This window comes from Amblyomma maculatum, chromosome 3 (genome assembly GCF_055883805.1).
Source record: "Amblyomma maculatum isolate TAMU_Amacu chromosome 3, ASM5588380v1, whole genome shotgun sequence".
In the NCBI taxonomy this organism is placed as follows: Eukaryota; Metazoa; Arthropoda; class Arachnida; order Ixodida; family Ixodidae; genus Amblyomma; species Amblyomma maculatum.
Genome location: NC_139346.1, coordinates 187,624,565 through 187,648,508, shown reverse-complemented (window position 1 = coordinate 187,648,508; position 23,944 = coordinate 187,624,565). Strand labels below are relative to the sequence as shown.

Below are 23,944 nucleotides of genomic sequence, written 5' to 3'. Positions count from 1 at the left end.
TTTGTTTGCGAGTAAATTTAAAATGAGACTCAAGCAATTGTATAAAATGAATTGTGGAAAGACTCTGTTCATTATGCTCACAGCCTTTTCAATCGCCTGTGGAGACAGAAGTGATGGAGTTGCCGCAAATTACCACGAGCCGTGAGGAATATTGTCCAGCTGCATAAAACCATGAGTTCTGGTGTTTCTGCTGTGAAAGCAGGATGGTACTCGTCAATAACAACTGTACAAAGCCTACGTCAAGCAAAATCATGCTTGAATCGTTTTGAGTGCCGTCTATCCTCCTTGGGAACACTATTCAGCAGTGTACAGGAATTTATCGCCTCACACATGGGGTCGGAAGTGATATATGAAAGAGATAGGGAGCGGAAATGGGTGCTGCTCATTGATGTGGATTCTAGACTAGTGGCTGTGCTTGAGCACGTCAAAGTGGCAGACTCCACATTCCTCTGTCAAGCCAAGTAAACAAGTCATATTGTTTTTCATTCAAATTTTGTGTTTTATGAAGTGGACAAGCAAGCGTTGCGTTTACTACCAGTCTGTTTCGAATCGTTTAAAATCGTTGTCAGAGATGTGTGCACAGTCAGCAAAGCATTGAACATTGAATAAAAAGGAATCAAATTGTTTGTTTTGGTGTGTCAGGAATATAAAATTGCAAATAATCAAGGCGTTTGACCTTAGAAACATGCTCCAGGGCATAACTCGAGTGCTCAAAAATTGTTTTATTGCTCCATATCTGCTCCAAAATGGCATTATCACTGCTCCCTGAGCTACTCCAAAATGCTAGAGCGCGCTTCCACCCCTGTGTAGGTGAGATGGGAGAGAGAAAAAGAAGCGAGAAGTGAGAAGGGACGGGAGCACCAAAACAGACCAACAACAACAACAACAAAAAGAGAGAACAAACTGCAGAATAAATACAAACATCTTGTGCAACAAGAATCGGCCACAACAATCGCCATTTGTGGCAGGTTTGCGTCCTCGAAGGCAGAAAGCAGAGATTCGGCGTCGTACAGCGCAACACGACATAATCGGAGCGGTGTCGCCGAAACAGACAGGCCACTATTTGTACACGGATGATGCCCTAATATAAGGCAACGTTGCGACCACACTACTGCACAGCTGTGCTGGAGCATCGTAATAGGTGTGTGGGGTCTTCATAACTCCGGGAGCTTATCGCCGATAGCAAATTGTCGGTTGCCGACGCAGCTTCCGCAACCTATTTAGATGCATATGCCGAAAGGGTTGTTTTGTCGCTTCGCGTAGATAAGATTATGCGCTATCCTAGATAGGAGTGCCAGGAATAGCCCAGGAAGAATTACACACAAGCGAGCGCGGAGCAACGTATACTTGTTATTATTACTGTTTATGTATTTTAACCAAGAAAAATTCCAGCCAGCAAGTGTTCTCGCGGCATAGAAGAGGCGCGGTAAAAAAATTATATTAGCCAAACAACGAAGGCAAGACATTACATGTAAGTTCACACAAACGCATTCCTTCGACAAACTCCCTCAGTTGTCGGCGCACAAGGTACGGAGCGACGGCTGTACACCCATCCCTTCCCAGTCCCTGTCTCCATGGCTACGGTTAGGTTCGGCTTGAAAGTAGAGACATGGCTTTTGCACGTAGTAGTTTACGTTTTCAGCTTTATGCCACGGGAGAACTTTTGGCTAAAGTGCGATGAGGCGAAAGCGTCTGTCGCACGGTGGTCTAAGCCCTCCACTACGGCCCTTCTTTCTGTTTTCGCTCCCACCTTCGGGATGACGCGATAGCGTAAGCTATCAGCCAACATATAAAGCCCCGCTTTAACCGAGCCGTATGAACGTGTCTGCGTGGCCTAGGGGTAACGTGAATGCAAAGGTCTTTGTCAGGCTGATTCTGATGTCACCCTCACGTATGAAAGGAGAGACCCGAGTCGGCAACTCCTGCCGAGTGTAATGTCAAGAAGCCCTACGTCCAGTTAGTGCTCGGCCATGTCAGCTGCCAGCTACCGCCTCCCACGACTTCTTCTTCACTTCTCCTCCTCTCTTCGGACAGGCGCGGCGAAAGGGCGAGACTGGCCAATGTGGCTCTCGTCAAAAGAAAAAAAAAAAAAATTGGTATACTTATGACCGCCTACGTGTATGAAGGCAAAAGATCGCTCGTGCAGCGCCGCTTCGATGGCTCGACAATGGCTGACGTCATTGTGACGCGTGCAAGGGACTCGAACCCTTGGCCTCATGCACGGCACCACAGTTGCAGTGCCGCGAGCGAGAGCTTGAATCCACGACGTTCTTCGAGACTATCCCTTCTTTGGGACTCGAACCCCACCACCTTCACTGCAACTCAAACTTTTTACCATACTTTGACCCACGACAAGAATTCTTTGGTCGTGCGGACACGCTCTGATGGCAGTCTCTGCCCACACACTCTGGTGACGCCGCTTGGAGACAATAAACGCTTTCGCATTAATTAGGCGTACTAGGACAAAGCCACCATTGTCCGTGATAAATGACCCCCGTGCAGCTTTTGAGTGGTAACGAGGATTAACGCGTCTTCCACGTCGCTTCCGCGTATGTGCAAGTGGGAATGGCGGAATTATGAGCGCAGTTGTGCTCCTGTGTGAAGTTTGGTTCAACGCGCGTTTTGCGACGCATGTCATCTCAAGTCACGGAGGTGCGTATCGTTCTAGTACCGTCGTCGACCACATTCTGGCCATGCGAGAAGCGTGGTGTTTCTGCGCGCTTAGAAAAAATGTCGCAGATGTTTGCCCATTTGTCGCGCGCCGAGCGGAGAGAGAAGCGAGTCGTTGAGGGTGGAAGCAGGAGCAGCTTCGCATCCGCGCATTCCTTCTGGCAGCGAGATTTGTTGGGGGTCGGAGCCAGTCGGGGTGGCGGTTGCGTGGAGCAGCGGCTGGCCAATCGATGAGTGCTTCTGACACGCGGCGCGGGCGGCGGCCAGCTTTGGAGAAGAGCATCCCATCCCCCACTTTCGCACGTGTTTGGGCTCCGACGCCGCGAGAGGCAGTGCGGAGGAGGCGCTCAGTGCGAGGCTGACGCGCGCTGCTTGCTGCCGGAGCAGCGCCTCCCGCCAACCTTCCGCTCTAGGGGCTCATTTTTTTTTTCCTCTCTCGATCAGATTAGCCGTGGAGCCCTTTCAGTCTCCTCTCGTGGCTCCCGCACGCGTCTGCAGAGAATGAAGTGAGCGGCGTCGCAGCTGCCGCGTGTTTGCCTATGAGAAAATTACCGATATGGTCAGCGTTGTCAAAGTATGGAGTCGCCGGTCTAAACTACGGATGGTCCCGACCGTACTCTTTTCCTAACGCGTTCGCTGCGTATTGTGAATGTCGTTTTCGCAGCGGGCGGTGACACAAGACTTGATACGGAGCATGACGTTTTGTACAATGAAGGAGCAGAATACGCCAAGATTGATTTATACTGATTGATTTATAGGAAGGGAAAGCCGCGGTAACTGTCTCACTTGTTTTCTGTGGACACCTCAACCGTGCCGTAAGGGAAGGGGGAAGGTGGAAGAGAAAGTGGAAAGAGAGAAAGAGGAGCGGTAGTGGAGGGCTACGGAGTAATTTCGACCACCTGAGGATCTTTAACGTGCGCTGACAAAAGACGTCAAGATCTGCCCCTGGGCGAATTGTAGGGGGGGGGGGGGGGGGGCGGATTGGCGCCGTTCCCTTGCGTCGTTCACTACGTGTGTGTGTGCGCGCCCCCGGCGACGGTAGGGGTGGCGGCAATAGCGTCGTCGCTCCGTGGGCGGCGTACCTCCGCGCACGCGAGGAAAGGGCCGGCGAAAGCGGCGAAGGGCCCATTGATCGAAGCGGCCACCGCCAGCGCTTACTTGGTCTGTGGGGCGCGTGCGCTCCTCTTTCTCTTGCTACCGTTCTTCCGCCCCTCTCCTCTTTATCGGCCCCTGGGCTTGCGGTCCCCGTCATCGACGGCGGCGCGAAAGTGTGCTGCTCTCGCCTCGAGGGTGGAAACGTTTAGCGCGCGCCGGTTTAAGGTCGGACAGATCATTGGATTCGGCGCGCGCTCATCCGGTCTGTTCCGAAGAGTGGCCATGTCTCGAGAGAAGTGATTCGTGGGCTTTAGTTGTCCCGCCGGTTGTCCTGCCGTTTGGCGCACCGCGTCGTCTTTGTACCAGCCGTACCCACGTCGGTGAACGGCGCGTGTTCGACGCCCCCCCCCCTTCCGAAGCTTGCCTCTTGCCGTCGTTTTGCGCGCGATATGGGTCAGTCGGATGAGTTGCGATAATTTTTACGACGTTACGCCGTAATTGAAGTCGCGTTAACTAACTCTCCCAGTCCGCTTCCGCTCATGTTTCTGCAGTCATGCTTGATTTTTCTGGATCTTCTTTGCGTGTTCGCGCGCTGTATGCTGCATACACGACGCTTAGTTATGACCCTTGTGTGAGATGTCATCTGGGTTCTGACGGGGGGTTTCTCAGAACGGATGCAAACAGGAGATGACAGGTGCCCGATGCCGCAGCGGAGGGATGTTTTCGCACCGTGTGCAAGGAGTGTTCCTGAAACCCGGTGGATTGCTTTTCTGCGGGCGCGAAGCCATGTAGTAGGCTGTTTTAAATGCTGGCATCATATTAATTATGCCGTACGGTCTTCGTATCGCAATCAGCAACGACATTTATTCCTCCTCCACTCACGTCTTCCTCGTTCCACTGGCTCGTGGTGGCTGCTGCAATTTATGCTCGTCGAACTCTTCTTGTTTGCTTTAACGCTTGAAACGTTTAATGCGCCCCCTCTCGACACCAGTTGCGATGGGATGGATCGCGGACTGCGTCGCGGTGGCCGAGCGTCAGGAAAGCCCGCCCGCTCCTTGGTGTGCCAAGCCCGCTGGCGTCCATCCGTCCTCCCCTCCCCCCCTTCCCCGCCGCTATCGGCCCCCTGGATCCCTGGCAGCCTGGTCCGTAGATGGAAGGCCGATACGGACGATCCTCGCTGGAGGCCTTGGGCGAGTGGCACGGCGTCTCCTCTCACTGTGGGTGGTGAGGAGAGAGAGAGAGTCGTCGCGGCTGGTCAGCTGTGTGATACGATCGCGACCACCCTGAGGCCTTTTTTGCATAAAACGACCAACGCGTCAAAGTGGAAACTTGCAGTACCAGCCGCGCGGTCGTCGTGAATTTGTCGGTGTAGACAGTGGGGAAAGTGGTTTGGTTTCTGTGGTTTAACGTACCCACCTCGCTCCGGACCACTCGGTCTGTGAGAGACGCTGTAGTGGAGGGTTACGGGAATTTCGACCACCTGGGGTTCTTTAACGCGCGCTGACATCACATGGGTGCTTTGCTTTTCGCCTCCATCGAAAAGTCGCCGCGGCCTGGGAAAGGGAAATTCGCTGGTACACCGCGAGGCTGTTAATTGTTTCGGTTGCGCCTTGCATTTCTGCTACACATGGAATGCGAAGAAAGTGTAGCAGTCTGTGCATTTGCTGCGGTTACTAAAAATTGTCGTGGCCGCAGGGTGTCCTCGTCCTGCGCAATGGGCGTGGATGATGGCGGTGATAGCGAGAGGAGTGAGTGAGCTTGCCACCATCCTTGCGCGGGCGAAACTCGCGACTCGTCCGTTGGTTGGTCACCGTGCCAAACGAACTGGATATGGGGCACTTATGGAGTTCGGCCCTTGAAATAGGAGAGAGAGAATGGGGTGGAGGTGTACTGTGGCCGACGATAATACTTCTGATAGGTAACATGCAATGCTGGGTGCAGGTGGACACTTTGGTAGGCGTCAATTCCATTGCCGTTGAAACTGATGACGCTAAACTGTGAAGAGGTTTTTCTTTCTTTCTTTTTTTTTTTTTTTCTTTCTGTCGCTGTGTTTTGCGTTGACAATTCTGGTTGCTGTCGGCGTCTTTTTACCCAAACTCGAGGCTCTGCGTCGCCTTGTGCCTCCGGCGGCTGGAAGGGGGTGACGCGCCGCTTACCGCTTTCGCCCCCTTATCATGCTGGGGGTCACGAAAGCGCGGCTCGCGTCCTAGGTGAGGCGCTGGGCGAGATCGTCCTTAGCGGACGAGGCTGAACTCGCCTCGACCAGTTCTGCTGTCGCCGCTGGGCGTCGTGAGGATTGCCTCTACGGGGCGGGGCACTGCCGTTTGCGAGCGCTTCCGGTAGCTGTGCAGGGATTGAGCCTCGCCGCAGACAGCCCGTTTCGCGGCCTCCGGGCAGTCGATGTAAGCGATCTCGGTGGCCTCTTGGGGCTGCGCTGAGGACGTTCGATGAAAATACAGGGGCGGGTCGGATTGCGGAAATAGCTAGTAAGGGAGCGGCAGCGCTTTATCCAAGGAGTGACGGTGTCACGTGTCACCACTGATAAGCTGATGCATAGATTGGCTTGTAAGCGTCTGTAGTTCTTCGCCGCAGTAGTTTGCTGAAATCGGGGCTGAGGAGAGAAGAAAAAAAATGAATAAGTATAATTTTAGCAATCGTAGGCAAATACCGCCGGCTGATCAGTGTGTAGCAGTGAATTACGAATCATTAAAAACAATAAAAAATCGGCAAAAATTGCGTGTCTATACTCCTTTAAGTCATTGGATTGGCGGCGGTCTCGCTTGGAACTTTCGAATTAAGTTCACGTTTTTTTTTTTTTTTTTAATTTTCTTTGTCGTGCACTGCATCGTTTGCTGTTGTCAGGTTGTTACGGTGTAAAGCACTAAAACGAGCTGCTCTGCGCGTCTCTGGCTTCTGTGAACCGCAGGTGGGTGGCTATTTCCGCCCTCTCCCACACTATCGCCCACTCTCTCGTTTGGCGACGTTTCGGCCCAGTGCCGTGTGACGCGGAAAGAAGGCAGAAAAGAAAACACGGCCCCGGCCGTTCGCTCTCCAAGTTGGCCGCTCGCCTTGGTCTTGGTCGTCGCCGCGTTTAATTAAAGCGGTTCGGGCGCGCTCTCTCTAATTGCATTTCCGCCGCCGCCAGTTCTCGATGGATGGCCGCTGGCTGCACTGGAAACGGATCGATGGCCGCGGTGGCAGCCCCTCGTGCGCCCCTCCACGCGCGCACATAAGCGATCGATGCAGCAGCAGCAGCGCTGCTTGCGTGCCTTTCTTCGTGAACGATGTCGCCCAACAGAGCGCGCACACTATTTTTTTTTTATTCCTCCGGGCGAAGTGTAAGACCCCGGGTGAGAACTCGTTGTCCTCCCCCTTCTGCCACTCGCCATGCTTGGCTGTTTGGCGCGCGGAGCGATGCGGCGATTACGTCATTGATAGCGCGCGCGCCGCGAGGATGTCTTCCGAATTGCGCGCTTGAACTCAGTCGCCGCGTTGAAATCGGCGAGGGGGACGTTATTACTGCTTTATCGTCGTCACTTTCCGCCGCGATCACTTAATAGCCGTTGGCGACCGACTGCCGAGCGTAATCAAGGTCGCGGGTTCGATCCCGATCCACTTTTCTGTTTACAACTTTTTCTTGCCGCTGCGGTGGTGAGAAGTGCAATCGCAGTAATCTAGCGTGGGCATGGTAACGGGATGAATAATGTTGCAAACGACAAGCATATTACTTTTATTTCAGTAATGGGAAAAGTCGGATGAAGTGCCCGTGCTTAGACTCATTATGTCTACTATTAGACTGAAGGTGCAGCTGGTCGCGCAGCTAGTTTACAGTTTGTCTCTAAATGGCAGCTGTAATTGCGCGTGGTTGTCACGTTATTCGATAACATAGGTCTGAATGGCTCCACACCCATGCCCGTATTAGCGTTCTAGCCTTGCCGTAGTCACCTAGAGCACATAAGTTGGCGACAACAAAAAGAGCTACCACGCTGTTGAAGTGGTCTCCGGTGTTGCAAGGTGGTGAGGGACGGACTGCGGATTAAAAAGGAAGATGGTGGTTGGTTGGTTTGTGGGGTTTAACGTCCCAAAGCAACTCAGGCTATGAGAGACGCCGTAGTGGAGGACTCTGGAAATTTCGACCACCTGGGGTTCTTTAACGTGCACTGACATCGCACAGCACACGGGCGCCTTGATTTTCGCCTCCATGGAAAAGCGGCCGCCGAGGCCGGGATTCGATCCCGCGTCCTTGGGAACAGTAGTCGAGCGCCGTAACCACTACGCCACCCCGGCGGGGTGAATTTGCGCTAGTAATGTTTTTATTAAAAGCTAGGAGTCGTCATTGTCTGTTTAAATATTGTTGATCTATTGCACACAACACAGGTTGGTCGCAGCTGTGAAACTTCGGCTCAGTGTTCATGTCTAACAGCCCATAGTGAAGGAAAACGCGGGAAAATAGTATACTTTCGTGATTTGAGCGAATCAAATGCTTACGCTCACTGCATTCTGTCGTGCGTGCACATCTGTGTCGACGGTTGATCTATGCCATTTTCGTTGCCCCTTTGTGTTACGGCATCGTCTGAATGCATTCCGTTTGTTTCTCATTTTCCTCACGCGAATGCACTAGCGCGCGCCAGCGCACGCGGAAAGTGCTCGAGTAAGCTTCAGACATTTATTTGTTTCTTATTTCGTGCCAGCTCGAGGTTCCCCGCATCGCTCAACGTATGTGCCATCTGTCGCGTATGCTTCAAGGCCAGCGAGCATGCAGCTGGAGCTTGGGCGTGAAAACGGAATGCCATTTTTGTCGACCTTTTCGTCGCCTCAAAGCCAGCAGCGACAGTCTGTGCGCCTTTTTTCCGTGATCCATGGCCATTCGTGGGGAGTGTTGGCTGGAAACTTTCTTTTGTATTGAAAAAAAAAATAAAAAATAAAATAAAATATGCAGTGCGACACTTACTTCGACACTTATTACCCCGCCGTGGTGGTGCAGTGACTACTGTGACCAAAGATGCGGGATTGAATCCCGTCCACGGCGGCCGCTTTTCGATGCAGGCGAAAAGCAAGGCTACCGCGCACTGTGCGATGTCAGTGCACGTTGAACCCCAGCTGGTCGAAATCTCCGGAGGCCTTCACTACGTCGTCTCTCATAAGAGAGATTTAGCTTGCGGGAGGCGCACTGACGTAGACGTACTGACGTGGACGTACTGACGTAGACGTATACCGGTTTACCGTACCCCTCCCACACAGGCGCAGTGGCCGTGTTTGCACTCACCTCTGTCAATGTGCATGCGCAGGAGGGGTCCGGCAAACCAGTATACGTATACGCCAGTACGGTACCGGCAAGCTAAATCTCTCTATTAGTTTCTTTGGGGCGTTAAACCCCATAAACCAACCAACAAACCAACTTATTTCGACATTCACGGTTTGTGGGCGACCATATTGCGACCTAGTTACGTGCGAACGATCAGTAAATAAAATGTCTATATTGTATTTGGAGTTGTGCACAGGGAGCAAAGACATCGATTGGGTGCTATTTTATTGTCTTCTTGTATTGGGTGGGACATTTGCGTTGTGGGCAAAACTTGCCACCTCATTAGAAAGGGCACTGTCTTTAGTGGGAGCTGGAGACGCTGACACGAGTTCGCCCGCTATTTGTTTCTTTCCCCCCCCACAGGCAGACTTGTGCGGCCTGAAATGGCGTCGCTTAAGCACCGAGCACTCTTCGTCGTCCGTCGGCGGCGGCGGTGGCGTGGATCCCCTGTCCGAGCCCGTCCTGTGGTCGTTCGCGAAGTGCCTGGCGGCCGACCTGCTCTGCGTTTGGCGCCGGGTGACACGACCCGAGCAGCCGCACCGGCGCGAACTCTGGCTCTTCTGGTACGGCGAGGAACCGGACCTGGCCGGACTCGTGTCTCCCGAGCTCAGCGGTAAGTTCACACTGTGCCGCTTTTAAGACCGCGCAACCTTTTTTTTTTTTTTTTTTTTTTTTTTTTTTTTTTTTTTAACGCATGATTCTCTTGCCAAGTGCCGGCATCGAGCACGGAGGTTACGGCTGCTGGTTTTCGCACTGCGCCTTTGAGTTCGATTGCGCCGTTGCTTTGCGGAGAGGGCTGTTGTACGGAGCCCGCCCTGGTTCTTCGTGTAACCGTGGTCCGCTCGGGGAGCATCCATCGAGGATGGGGGGTCTGGGACTTTAAAATCCCGGAAATTGCCTCGAATAGAGATGTTTAAATTAGTTCACAGAGCAATCCATAGATCTTTCTATTCTTTTTTTCTTCTCTTTCAAAAGGACCCTATCCCTTTTCTCTAGCGGTCGGGCCCGACTAAGGGAAACGGCGCGAGGTTCTCTTGGCAAACGGCGCGAGGTACTTGGCGAGCCATTGCAGAACTGAGCAGTCATTTGCAATTTCGAGCTGCTTTGTGTCCCGCAACACCAGGGTGGAGACAGTCCGCAAAGGGGTTCCGTTCGGTCTGATGCCATTAAAATGCAATCGGGTTAAACTTGGACGGCTGATATAACCAGTTGTAATGAACAAAACCGTACAGAGAGAATGGTATCTGCGTGTGGGGGTGGTGGTTTGCCTACTTGTGGAAAAATGGGGAGAGCTGTCGGTATGCGCTGCGGTTGATCGCGCCGGAGAGGCCGCAGAGTTCCATACCGCGGACAGCGGGAGGAGGTGCTGCTCTATGAGTGCTCGCTTACTACACTCGGAACTGCGCAGGTGTCGCTGCTGCTGTTTACTGTCGCTGTCATAGTTTCATTTTGGTTGCTGTCAGACTGTTATCATATTCACGGAGCGTAGATGCGTCGAGAAATTTTGGTCCCAGGAAACCCGTCCGGCATTAAAGTCGTGACGGGGTGGCACTGAGGTGGCACGAATATGACTGCAGTGTGGCGGAGCAGGGGAGAGTGAGTTTGCGATGCTTTGTTACATGAAACGTTGTCGCGTACTAAGTTGCGAAAGTGAGCCGAGGAGTGGTCGAGAAGGTCTTCCCCCGAAACGGACATCGTGCTGACCTGTGGCGGAGGCGGGGAAGCGAACATTTGGCCCCCTCTCCTGGAGGGCGCCTAGCGGTCCGCTGCGCTAGAGTCACTCTGAGCGCCCCTCGCGCCGTCCCGACCTTGGCACGGATATCATCGCCGCGCGAGCGCGTTCTTCGGCGAGGCCGGCGTGGTGGCTCCGCATCGGTCTGGCACAGGACGCGTGCGCTTACCTTCTCTCCCGCTCGGCTTGGGTGCGAGTACCGACAGTGTCTGGCCGCATTGCCCAACTTAGGGCACAGCTATGCAAGGGTAAACGCGTTTTCGAACTTCCGAAAGCTGCTGTTATGACTACGTATCGCTAATTGTATGTTACGAAACTCCCATCGCAACTGGTGTTCCGTCTAGAACGTTTGTAATTAAGTGATGTGTTTAAACGTAGGTATCTAATTACTGTGAGTTACGCTTCTTGCATATAGCGAATACGTTGTAGATGCAGCTGTGTGTGTGTATCTTGTGACTTCTTGACAAGCTCTGTACGAGGTGCATAGCTTGTTATAGGAGGGGACGCCTAGTCGGGCATATTAATGCGTTTTCATCTTCCTGGACAACTGTCGTGCTTGTCAGAGGAACGGTGTCTGTATAGATAAAAAAAAAAGTTACCTCTTGGAATTTACTTAACCACCTTACTAGGTAACGCATTTGACCTGTTTTCTGTTGGCCGCCTCTCTAGATTTATCTTGCAAAAAGAGCCATTTTTATGTACCTTTAAAGGCTACATCAAAAAATGCGACGAGCTTCCCCGAAACAACTAGCATGGTGGTACACGCCCGCGCAAGACTTCTTACACTTGCTAGTGGATATGTACATCTCACTTTAGGATGTGAACAGTGGGAAAGGTGGCTAGAGGAAAACTCGGCATTGGCAGCCTCGCAGGGGTAAGCGAGCGGATGGTGCCTGCCGCGCCTCGCGTTGGCTCAGATTCTCCTGAATGACACCCAATGATCGTCCTCCACCCCTACGGCGAGAGGGAGCGTGGACGTTTAGTTAGGTAGCCCGATAGCTGACAAGGTCGAAGCGCTCTGCTGTCGCGGCGACACGCACACTGCCTATGTGTACGTATGTGCGCGCGCATCGGGGAGGCGCCGCGAGGCGAGACGCGCGTCGTCGTCGCGGGCGAGGCAGTCGCGTGACGAGGACGCGTGCCGCTGCTCTCGGAAGCCGCCAAAGCCGCCCGGTCGCGCGCCGCGCTGCCCCTCGCCCTCTCCTTCCCTCCCTCGAACGCGTCCCGCTGCTCGGTCGGCCTTGGCACTCGCCGCTGGCTTCCTTGCGGCGTCGCGTGCTGCGCCGCAGGACTTGCGGAGGCTCGCAGCACCGCCTTTGGAAGCGCTGGACGCTGCTCCCTCCTGCCACCCGTTCATGGCGGATCGGGTTTTCCTCCCTCCTCCATTTCTCTTGTTTCCAGCCAAGAGTCCCTCTGGTTCCAGCATGGTCCCAGCTATGTTTCGCGGCTGAGGCGCCCGCGTTGACCGCCCTCTGTTTCAGCTCTGGCTTTTTAACTTTTTTTTTTAGGTGGCTTCCCGAGAAAGTTGTCGGCGAATGGTCATTTGTTTCTATATTTCGTCGTCTCCACAGAGGAGGAGGAAAAAACATTATTTAAACCCAATAACTAGGCACTGGTGATTAGGTGGTCGTGTCCACTTCAGGCGGCCTCCTCAGTCCAGGATGCCGGCAGCTAGAGATTCCTCGCGAGAAACGCACTGGGAAAGCATGCCGGTAGGCCTCCTGAATCGACCTGTCAGCCGCGGTCATGAGGTGGAGGGAGGACTCCGATGAGTGCGGTCTCTCTCTCTCTCTCTCTCGCTCTCTCTGTAATCGCCCCTGTTGGCGCCAGGATTGACGCCCGTTGCATGCCACCGTTTGATCGAATTCTCATCTTCGACCGGGTCAGCTGTGCGCCGTTCGGCAAACGGCCGTGTTGCGCAGCGGTGCGCGGGTGGGTAGCAGGGGCGGCGCAGTTGACAGACGACGCGGCGTCGCATCAGCGTGGCCTCGCTCCCCACCCTCTTCCATTCTGCTTGAGCGGGGTTGTCGCGCGACCTACTTTCTGGTGCGCCGCCCGCGGGTTTCCGTCTCCGCTGCCAAAATAAGACTGGGGGGCACGTTTGCCCTTACGCCGCCGTATTGTACGTGCCGTATGTGAGCCGAGCCGCCATATCTGGCGGAAAGAGTGTTCGCGGAGCTGATACCGCGGACCGTCCACCCCTGCTCACCGCGCGGGGCCGGTGGCGATGCGGGCTGTTCAAATGCTCTTCTTCCTCCTCATGCGTGCGTCGCCTGCTTACCTTGGTAGGCCCTACGTCGGCGCACCTGGCGACCTGCCGCCCCTTGGCGGCCGCCTCTCTCTCTCTCTCTCTCTCTCTCCAGGCCGAAGAGCCGGGAGACGCCTTTCCTCCGGTTTTTCTTTTCTCGCTGGTGTATCCTTTCTATTCCGGACGGAGGGGGTCGTTGGGCGTGGTGTATTGACCGGTCGTGCCGCCGGTGGGGGGAGAAGAATGAGGCCTGCTCTCGTGCCTCCCGTCTCCGCAACTGGCTTCTTTTTCTGTGCGCGGATCGCAGGGGAAACAGGAGAGCTCCGGCCGGAGTGGCGCCGGGAGTCGTCGGAATGAAAAAAAAGTACGAGGGAGCACTGCGTTCATTGTTCGCCAGTTGGGTGCATCGTTGCCGCGGTTGCAAGGTCGTCGTGCAAGCTGCGCCTTTCGGAGTGCCTTGCTTTCGCAAACCGTGGTCGGTTCTGAGTCAATCGACACGCGTGGCGCGTCGGGATCGTCAATTAAGTTTCGTTGCGTCAACAAGGCCGCGGATTGTTAAACGTCCACGTAACGGTGTACCGTATCGCAGGCCAGTTAGCACGGACACCCTCGGTGGAAGGTGGCGATCATTCCGCAATGTTTCTTTCGGCGAGCCGATAAGAGGAACATTGAGTAACGTGAGCCCGGGGCCGTAGCCACCGCGCTGCATGGAATTATTAGGAGAGAAGGGGAAGAATGACCACGAAGTGGAGGTAGGGGGTCGGAAGGAGGGCGAAGTGATCAGGTACGCGAAAACCAGCGGCGGCGGCGGCTTCACCTTTGGATACGCGTAGAGAGAGTGAGGGTGCGCGATTCCTGCTGTCGACCGGAAACGGGCCACTTTCTCTCCGCGATCCGTTCTCTGTTGTGCGGCGCTGGAATGCCGCCGTTCTCTCCCTCCTCCTTGGCGGTGGTGCGTGGTGCGGTGGCCCGGCCTGCGCGTCGGTGGGCGCCCCCCTCCCGTGCCCGCGCTCACGTAGGCTTTCCGCAAGCTTCGCGCGCGCGGATTCATTCCGAATTGTCAACACACCTCATAACAGGGACGTTGGCTCCACGTAGAGCTGTCTGCGTAATGACTCCGGGGAAAAGGGTATTTTGAAACTGAACATGTGAAATCGTGCTTTGGGGTTCGTGTGCCTAAAAGTGGTCTTGCAAACCACGGTTAGCGTTTTACCTTGCACTTGTCACAGTCGACCAGGCCCACTTTTTTTTTCTTACTACATTTGACCCCTCGGTAGTTGGTGGCCGCGATTGAAAAGTGGTAGTAACCGAAGTTTTCAGCCCTGTTTATAATTGTCGGACGAGTGTGCCTCGGCACGGTTCGGCGTGTTCCCATCGGAGCGCGTCACGCACCACGTGAGTCCGCGGAGCGCGCACCTCTCTCCTCGCACCAGAGGGGCGGCGCCCCCATCTTTCTGCGTGTCTTTCACCGCCGCCGCCGGGGAATACCCCCCTCCCGTTCCGCGGAGCAGCGAGCCAGCCGGCCGAGGAGTTCATTGAGCCTGTGGGCCTTCCAGAGGGCCGGCTGGTGCCGCTTCTTCGGCGCCGCGACTCGTACCCCCTCCTCTCCTTCTCCGTGGCCTGCTGTTTCTGCTGGCGACAGGACCGATCGCCTAGCGAGCAGTTCGCGAATTGGGGGGGATGGGGGAGGAGGGGAAGCGACCAAGACATCGCGAACTGTCCCCCGCTTTGGTTGCTGCACTGGTGGCCGACGTGTTGTTTGACCGCCGTCGCCACGTTTTGCTGAGCAGGTTCGGTGCTCTTTGTTTTCTTTTTTTCATGTCCCGCTCCCTCCGTTCTGGACGCCGGGGCGGCGCTCTGGAAGGGCACTGACCCAGTGATTCAAGTGGGGGCACGATCGCGGCCGATACGTACGCGACTTCGGCCATCCTTGGTGATGCTGATGCGGAGCGCGAGGTTTTCGCCGGGGTTCTAGGGATGCTAACGAACGGAGGTGATGAAGGCCGGAGCGGCGAGCGTAGTCTCGTAGCGTGTGAGGGCTAGTTGCGGGATGCGTCGACTGAAGCCGATGAAGAGGGGCACCGCGCGGTCTTCGCCCGGAGAAGCGGCGCGTGTGGCCGCCGCGGGGTGAACGCACCGCGGGGGGAGGAGCCCTCGCCGGCGGTCTCGCCCCACTGGCGCAAACGGGACCGCGCTTTCTTTTTTTCCGCCCGGTCGTCAACCCGACGGCCGCCTTTCCTTTTCGCTCGCCTCCGGTGCACTATGCCGGTGCTCTGCCTCGTCAAATGGGTCGGGCCTCAGTGGCTGAACCGAGCTCGCTTGGCCATCGCTCATTTACCAGTTTGAATCCCCCTTTCTAGAGTCGCACTTTCCTGCCGAACTGCTTTGCAATCGGATGAGTTTGAAAGGAAGAATGCGACGCTGCCATCGCGGTCTGGTCGTGCGCGTTGTGTCAGCGGGTTACGCTTAAAAGCAGTGCACATGCCCTCGGGGCTGGAAGGGTTGCGCCACCTCCCGCGCTGCTATGCATTACGGTTTTTAAATATTAAAGATCCGTTAACATTTACGCTGTGCGCCGTTGAGTCGTTTCACTGGTTTTGAGCACCCTGTCCCACGAGACCTTTTGTATAAGCCGATAGGAACAAATGCCCATCGCGTGTCTTGAGTTCGCCGTTTGGCCGTGAGCGGTGGTGACCTAGCTGTCCCAGATGGGGTTGGGACAGGTAGGTCACCGCCGCTTGCGGCGGGGGCTTGCCTGCCACCGAATTTTTATCTGTTGTAGGCCGTCATTGCACCCGCCACCGCTTCGGTGGTGGACGACGGCTGTTGTTGCGGCGCGCGTCTTTCTCTCCCTCTTCCTTTTCTTCTCGATTTCTCTTCTGTCTGTACGAGGCAGCGGAGGTGGCTCATCTACAAAGCCAGTAGCAGGCCCGTGCATTTTCTTTTCCTTCTTCCTGCAGTCACATCAAGAACAACTACACGTTGCATCACCGAAGCGGTTTCTCATTCTGTCTTATGATCGGAAAGCATGTGTCCCGCCCTAGTTATGAATTTTAGCGCACCATTTTCAGCATTTGGCTGTGAGGTTCACCGCGTGTCAAGCATGCTTCATCGACGTGCAATCTTTTTCTTTTTTTTTTTTCTTGAGGTGCGCGCCCAAGTTTTCTCCTCTTGATGTGCTTCAAAAATGTGGCTGGGCAGTTATTTCCTTTACGCGTTGCTCCTGATCGCAGGTGAAGCGCGGAAGGGGCGGCGCTCGTTTGTGCCTTGCGGCTACAAAGAGAGGGAGGGAGGGGGTACGTGTGCGCCTCGGGGGGATGCTTGCATGTGGGGCCGCCGCCGTTGAAAAGTCGACCGCTTGGAGTGACCCACATCCGAGCTTACCGGTGTGCGGCCAGGGACCGACAGTGCGTACACGTGTGAACGTTCAGACATAGCGACTTGGTGCGCACAGGTATCACTAGCGCAAGGCGCAGCGTAGCGCCCGGACTGATTGGAGCGAACTGCTGTCACCCGGACTCGTCACGGGGGAAACTGCGTCGCGTCGCATTGCGGCGACGCGATGTTCTCGTAACCGTGACACCTCGACGCGAAGTCGTCGCCGAGCGAAAAGGGCGTCTTCGCGGCCTCCTCGAGGCGGTCGATAGCCGGCGAGGTGTGTGTGTGTATGTGTGCAGCGCGCGCTCTCTGGCTCTGAGCGTCCCGCGGCGGCGAGAGGGGAACGCGCGCTCCTGCTGCTGCTTCCGCGTGCACCGATTGTGGTCGTTTCCGGGTCCGCGGCGAGAGGAGCCGCCTCCGCCGCCCTCACTCTTGTCCCGCCCTCCTCATCCCACGTCCGAGCCGCGCTCGTGCGCCGATGGGCTCGAGCCCCCGCTAGGAATCCCCGTATCTCGCGCCGGCTGTTGTGGCCGGCCGGGATCTCGCTGCTCCGAGTGATTTCTCGGGTGAAAAACAAAACAGCGACATCTTTATGGAAGTGCGAGCTGTGCACGCGGCGCTACCCAGCTTGTCGCTCGAAAAAGGTTATTCTGACTGAACTGACGTAATTAAGTGAAGTTACGCCATCGGCCGTTCAACTTCGTACGTAGGGTTTTGTTTGCACTCCGAGCATCGACCGAGTCGCCGTGGCCGTAAATTGCTTTGCTTAATTCCGGTAGCGTAGTCTCCCTCCGGTTAGAGGTTCGATTTTGCGGCAGGATCTGTGTGACCTTGAGACCTTGCTGCGCGGAAAGGAGACCACAAATCCTACCCGCTGAAAAGAGCGCGTGCGCCTCTTGACTAGGGGGGCTTCCACACCGCGATTGCGTGGCTCTCCGTTTTGTAACCGTGGCCAGAGGGGCGCTGCGAAATCGAGCGTTGAGCGCTCTGGGCTCGGCCCGACGAAGGAGGAGAAGCGGACGGGGGCGTAGCGCGACGCAACAGCGGGGCCGAATCAATCGATGCGTGGAGCGCGCGGGCATTTGCCTGCTGCGCACCGCGAAACGGCGGCGGCAAGCAGTCGGTCGTTCCACAGTGCGGGGTGGGCATTTTCTCCCCCCCGCACGCGGTAGAGACTCTGGGGCGCTGGCGCGGGGCCTAAAGGAGTCGGAGATGCGGGCGTGTCGCATCACGTGACCGGCTGCCCTCGCCGCGCAGGCGTCGGCGGCTGCACGCGCTCATGTGGCTCGGATGTCGCCTCGCCGATCGCGCGTGGGAAGGGGGGCGCGAACGAGCCCGAAATTAGTCCGGCATCCCCCTCTTGCAACAACCTATCGCTTTCGGCCCGCCATATCGTTGCATACTAGAGCCAATGTGGTCTTGCGTGTTGGCATTGCAGTTCGGCGTTTTGTGTACTTAAGTACTCGTTCAAATCGAAGTAATTGAAAAGTTTTCATCATATTCGATTTCTTGAGGTGCAACTGGGAAGCATGGTTATATTTACTCTTGAGTAGACGCGGAGTCATGTGTTCAGAAAAAATTTATATTTAGCGTTTCTATACGGAGGCTTGTGAAAGGGCGGCTTGCAAAGCTGGACACCCTCTTCTCAAATCATGACCGGTCGCATATAACCTAACCTTTTTTTCTTTCGTTTGATCTTATATCTCGCTAGCTGAGGAGTGTGGCTCTGTCATTGAAAAAGAAAGATTGGGATGGGCCACTGTTTTAATGTTTGTTTGTTTTTGTTTAAGCTGGAAGCAAAAAGCTAATAGACTACTGCTGGAGGCATTGTTTTATGTTGGGCACATAGCTATGAAGGACCTGCTCACATGCATTCCCAGACACGCTCTCTCTCTCATTTCCATCGCCAATGAAAGCACAAAAAATAATTATGCACCATTCTATGCATTATGCACCATTCTATGCAAATAATTATGCACCATTCAAAGAGCTTTTGTTTGGTTCATTATAGGTTTACCTGAAATACAGCGCATTAATATTCACTTTCTTGTGATGGAGTTGCAAATATTCACAGGAACGCCTAATTACATAATGGTTCAGCACTTCAGTAACATTAGAAGCAGTTGATTCCTTTGCATTGAATTTTGTTTCATTCTTACTTGCATTTGCGGACCTGCACACGTGTGTGACGTCACTTACCTCCTGCCAACTGCTGAATTTTCTTATTGACACCTTTTTTCCCCTTATGAGACTTTCACGGTTCTTACACTAAAAACGATAGCATGTGCATTGTCTCGGGGACCTTCATGCCTACTGTCCTTTTTTCTTTTTTTAATTTCAAAATTATTATTATTATTGCTTTAGCAGAGTCAGGCCACTTTATGATTGGTTGGCTGTTTGGTACACCATGAATGGGCAAACGCAGAACTAAGAGACGTAGACAACAGAATGACACGGGCACAAGCTGACTAAGAATTGCTATCTTTATTCACAGTGTTTTGAAGTATGAGCCTTTGCATGGACAGGGGGCGGCGTTGAAATTGTCCTCTCTGGGCTGCCTGAAACTGATTCTGCTGCCAATTTCATCGTGCTAACTCGAGGTGCACACCGCAGTCCAGTGAGAAATGTGGCAGCACCAAGACAGCCCTTATTGTTGCAGTGGTCTTATCTGAAAACAAAAAAAGATCAATCAAAAACTCACCATGGCTCAAATAGAACACACATCAGTTATAAAGGCCAGAGCTAAAACCAGCCAAATCAAAATAAACCAGAGAATTCCTGCACTCTAAGAAGACCGATCTCCTCTTTTCTCAGCCTTAGCGATGGGACGCTAATGCATGCATTTCACTTTTTTTATGAATCGAGATCACTTTAGAAATTTATTATGTGCGTCCGTCTCTGCACGTTCCTAATAACTTTCTTTTCAGGGAATAGTTTGCAGTTAAATGTCTATTCACTTCTAACTGTAGACAGAGCTTTCAGCTATGTGTGGACCTGTTGTTTTGCATTTTCTTATCCATCTTGTTAATATGTGGCTCAAATGCTTCCCTTATGCAGACACAGAACAAGGCAGCTGGGAAAATGGCCTCTCCTACGAGTGTCGCTCCCTATTGTTCAAGGCTCTACACAACCTAATACAAAGGTATGATGGCACTGTTTGTGTTTTCAGAAGTTGTCTGTTAATAAGCTGCACAGGTTCATGCCAAAACTCTGCATTTAATTTTAAATGCACATGCTTTGTTGTCAGTTTGTGTTTAAGAAACACGGCAGCACAGCTTAAGACTTATTGTTCATTGTACCTTTGTGTTGGAGCAGTTTGCTTATGTAGCAGCAAAGCTTGAGTAACCGGAATCAGGAAGACATTGTCCTTAACACTCCTTAACTTTGCTTTACCTTTTCCCATGTACTTACAGGTGCCTACTATCACGAGGCTTTACGAGGATGGGCAGGTGGTTTCTTCAGCCCTGCGATAGTGCAGACAAGGATAGGGGGTGAGTAACTATTCCTTATGCTTTTTAGATAACAAGGTACTCTCCGATGAGGCCAGCAAAATTCTTTGTACACTCATCAGGCCTTCTTTTAGAGTGAGTGCATTGGAACATGCTCCAAATATGTACCATAGTGTGTTTTAATTAGGTTTTAAAATACACTGAAATGAATTTGCTGGCACCTGTACACCTAAATAGTCAGTTTTAAACAGGCTGGAGGAGAAGTTAAACATATTAACTACTTCTGGTGTTTTCTGAACTTGGATGGGATCAGTCTAACGGTTACCTTTATAGCAACCTGAGAGCAATGTGTACAGGGCATTTTCTATTGCTGATGTTTGGAAAAGAAATGAGGAATGGTATGTTTGGGTTTTATATGTATCAGGGAAGAAACTGCTTTTTACTTAGTTCAGTTGTCTGAGAACATGGGCAAAAACTGTCTTGTGTCACGTTTCACATGGCGCAGGCCTGACCTGGTACTGCATATGAGTCATATAAAGGAGCATTTATTCTTGCAACATGTTGCCACTTTTTAGCAGCGAGATTGGTGCCGTCAAGTTGCGGTTGCTATACCAACTTTCATTGATCGGTCTAAGTAATTGCGAAATGAATGGGAAATCCAAGTGCTTCGACTGAATTGTCTAAAGTTTGGGTTCATCTCAAAGCAAGAAAGTGTATTTTTAGCTGAGGGTGCAGTGTAGGCAGTTTCAACTTTCTTGAAGGGAGAATATCAAGGTGCGCATGATAGTTCTCATTCTTTCCTATCATATTGCTTTATAGTCTGACATTGTTTAGGTCACCTCATGCAGAGGTAAAGTACCAGTAAGTACTATTCATAAGCAGTTACTAATGAACAACACGCTAAAATATTAGTGACATTTGCACCTGTGTCATATTCTTGAGGGTCCACTGATATCTGAAGGTTTTGACTTGAATTCCTCCTAATGTATTCATTGCCACTTCCTTCATGTGCAGGGGTTCCGGTGCAACACAGTTGACGTTTGCATTTCACTTCTTTGTACATGGTGATAGCACCGTGTGTGCTAGTGTTGATGTGCGGCAACACCCGGCCATGCATCGTGTTTCCAGGCAGCATGTGCTGGCTGCGCAGTCTGCTAGCCAGAGTCCGTGTAAAGGTGAGCACTAGAAAGGGCACCTCTTTCTGGCCCCACCTGCATTCCTTGCTAGGAGAAAAGGCTGAACACTCAGTGTTTTGTAGACCCAAAATGCAGATTACTGGCCCCACTTGTTCTGGTCATTTATGGTGTTGGCATAACTCCTCTTTGGTGCACATTGCTAGCACACCATAGAAATTTGTCCTGCCAGTTTTAGTGCAATGGAAGTTCTTATCATTTGATATCAAAAATTGTGTTCAAATTTGTTTTTATTCTGACGTTGCATTTATAACAACTGTCTCCCGAAAAAATTAAGAGGCACAGTCGATCAGAAAGTAACATGCATTTCAGGGCTTTCTGGTCATGTGCACATAGATATTGCTGCAGCGTCTTTAGTGCTTCTAGTTTCAGCCAGCACATGGCCCTGTCATTTTCTATGTGCCATGCGGGAAGAGTTATCTTGCATTGCTCATGTTTCATAGGCTCAGCTGGATTGTTTCCAAAAGGTGTAAATGCGTTATCTGGAAGCTTTCATGCCGTGTTTTAAATGGAGCAGCCACTTTTATCCTGGCAACTGACAGTTGCGCATGTTGCTGTCACTGTTGCAGATTTATCTTTTTCTTGGAAAACGTAAAACAGACTTTTCTGCAAGGATTTTTTCCATTTTCCTGCCTGCTTGTAGTCACCTCTATGTAAAACATGTTCCCTGTGCCTAGTAAAGTTGTCTATTGTTTTAGCTGCTAGCCTTTTAGATTAGATTAGGTACGCGTTCACATGGGTCGTAAGCCTTGCCACATTTGTAGGTATTAATAGCACGATGTCCTTCACTTTCTGTCTACTTTTGAAACAGTGATTCTGGGGCCCTTTGGTCTGGCTGGTGTGCTGACAGGCCAGGGTTTTAAGGAGACTGATGTAGCCACCCAGAGCTTATTGACTGAGTGGCACCAATTCTACCCACTGCCACTGTTCACCTCCTCTGCCCATCGGGGCGACGCAACTCCCTCTAGTGGAGATGAGGAGCCCCTGCCGTGTGCCCTCGAGGTCATTGTGGGTAGGTACTCTGCCTGAACACTCTCACTCCCCCGTTGTTGTTTTTTTTTGTTCACAAGGCAGCCTGTCGTGGTATGATAGAAACGCATGCAGTGCTGCTGTGATTTTCCTACGTGTAGGCCATTATGAGTGATATAATTTCACACATCATAGTGGTGTTGCCCCTTGTGGCTAAAAAAAGTGTGCCATGGCTTCAAAGGGGCTATAATGAGAGCTGTCTCGCGGAGAGGTGCAGGTAGTGAGAAGATATTACTTAGCATCAGAAACGCGTTTTTTTTGTGTGTGTTTTGCACTCTGTTCAAAGGTGAGTGGAAAGCTCACTTCCTCGTGCATTTTCCTGCCTACAGGTGGCATCAAGCTTCGCTATCCTTCGGCCTACGTGTTTGTTGTGGAAACGGACGAAGTGGTGCCTGGTCAGCAGCAGGCTGACTCATCTCAGGGTGCCACTCCTGCAACTCCCACCACTACTCCAGTAGGGGGAGGGCCTTATAATAGCGCAGTGCCGGGTGCGCATGGCGGTGCACCTCCCCGCCCGCACGGTTTCCCTGCCAGTGCCAAGCCTGGCATTCCTCCAGGTTTGACTGCGGTTTTGACGCCTCCCACATCACCGTGTGAACCGGGCTACCTCCACGGTGCCATGGCGGCGGCCAGGAATGCTGGCAGTGCCACAGGGGCAGCTCAGTCTCTGCGACCGGTGCGGGCCGCTCCGCCCGAGTCCCTGGGAGGGTCCCATGCAGCGTCTGTGGCGCTGGTAGCGCAGAAGGCCAAGGTGGCCACGTGGCAGGACTCCCTGCTGGCCAGGGCATGCGACGAAGAGGCTGGCGGCGGTTGGGAGTTCTGCGACCCTTGTGGGCAGACACACTGCTTCTGCTTTCGGTGTGTACTGTATTATGTCCTCTTGAATGTGTCTTCCTTCATTGTATCCCATTTGCACAGCTGCTTTGAAGAATGACTACGTTGAGCTGTGAATGCTTCCAATCTTGAAAAGCCTTCTTGCATGTGGATTCAGCAGCAAAGAATGATGCAGGCAGTGAGAATTTCATTTTAGATCAGTAAGGAGGAAATTTGATGCAGTCAAGCTATAATAAGGCTAAAACGGGCCAATCAGGCCTGCAATTTTGAGGTTAAGGTATGTGCATTGTAAATGCTGAGACTCTAGTGGACCGCATCACGGCACTGAACTCTCTCTCTCTCTCATGCACAGAGTGATAGCAGGAGCATGCTTTGCAGTGCCAGTGCCAAATGTGTCCCATTTTTATAAGTAGTTGAAAAGAGCTAAAACTTGCCGTATTCTAACTAATAACAATATTTAGATAGTGTGAAAAGTATTCAGAAACTGAAAGATGTGTTAAAATTCCTCTAATATAATAAGAAAAAGGTATCTGGTTCACAATAAGAAAATTTCAAATTTCCGCACATTTCTACCAACTGGTTAACCATATTGAAATCTGCTATACACTGTAACATGGTATTGGATGCTATGCAAACCACCAGAAAAGAGCAATGGGTGCTTGCATTGTCTGCAGGTGCAGTTCTAGGCTTTGTGTGCAGTTAAATCCTGTCGCACATCACAATTCGGTCTAAACTAGGCCATTGGCTGCGTCTGTTGTTTTCCTTTCACAGAGCTGTGCTGTTTTTGTAGCTAGTGTAATGAAAAAGTAAGGTGCGGTTTATGACAATAATACAAATGCTTCCGTGATGCTGTATTTCAGGTTCTGCAAACTTGTCCATAATGTATGTGTGGAAAGCCCTTTTGCGTTATGATGAGTAAACACTGACCCTTCAAAAGCTCTTTTCTTTTGTGGTCACAGAAGTGGGCCCTCTCTGAGTGCAAAGCAGTGTATGTTGCTTGGCAGACTGAAC

At 52.5% G+C, this 23,944-nt stretch overlaps 1 protein-coding gene across 3 annotated transcripts in view; it reads left to right on the top strand.

Moving 5' to 3' along the window:
- The window catches only part of skd (mediator complex subunit skuld), a 105,916-nt gene that overhangs the window by 21,226 nt on the left and 60,746 nt on the right, over nucleotides 1-23,944 (top strand). For all 3 annotated transcript variants that reach the window (XM_084598975.1, XM_084598974.1, XM_084598973.1), the window contains exons 2-7: nucleotides 9,434-9,683; nucleotides 19,486-19,570; nucleotides 19,842-19,919; nucleotides 20,892-21,052; nucleotides 21,882-22,082; nucleotides 22,429-22,957. In XM_084598975.1, the coding sequence (XP_084455101.1) occupies nucleotides 9,434-9,683; nucleotides 19,486-19,570; nucleotides 19,842-19,919; nucleotides 20,892-21,052; nucleotides 21,882-22,082; nucleotides 22,429-22,957 (1,304 nt within the window). The remainder of the gene's footprint in view (nucleotides 1-9,433; nucleotides 9,684-19,485; nucleotides 19,571-19,841; nucleotides 19,920-20,891; nucleotides 21,053-21,881; nucleotides 22,083-22,428; nucleotides 22,958-23,944) is intronic.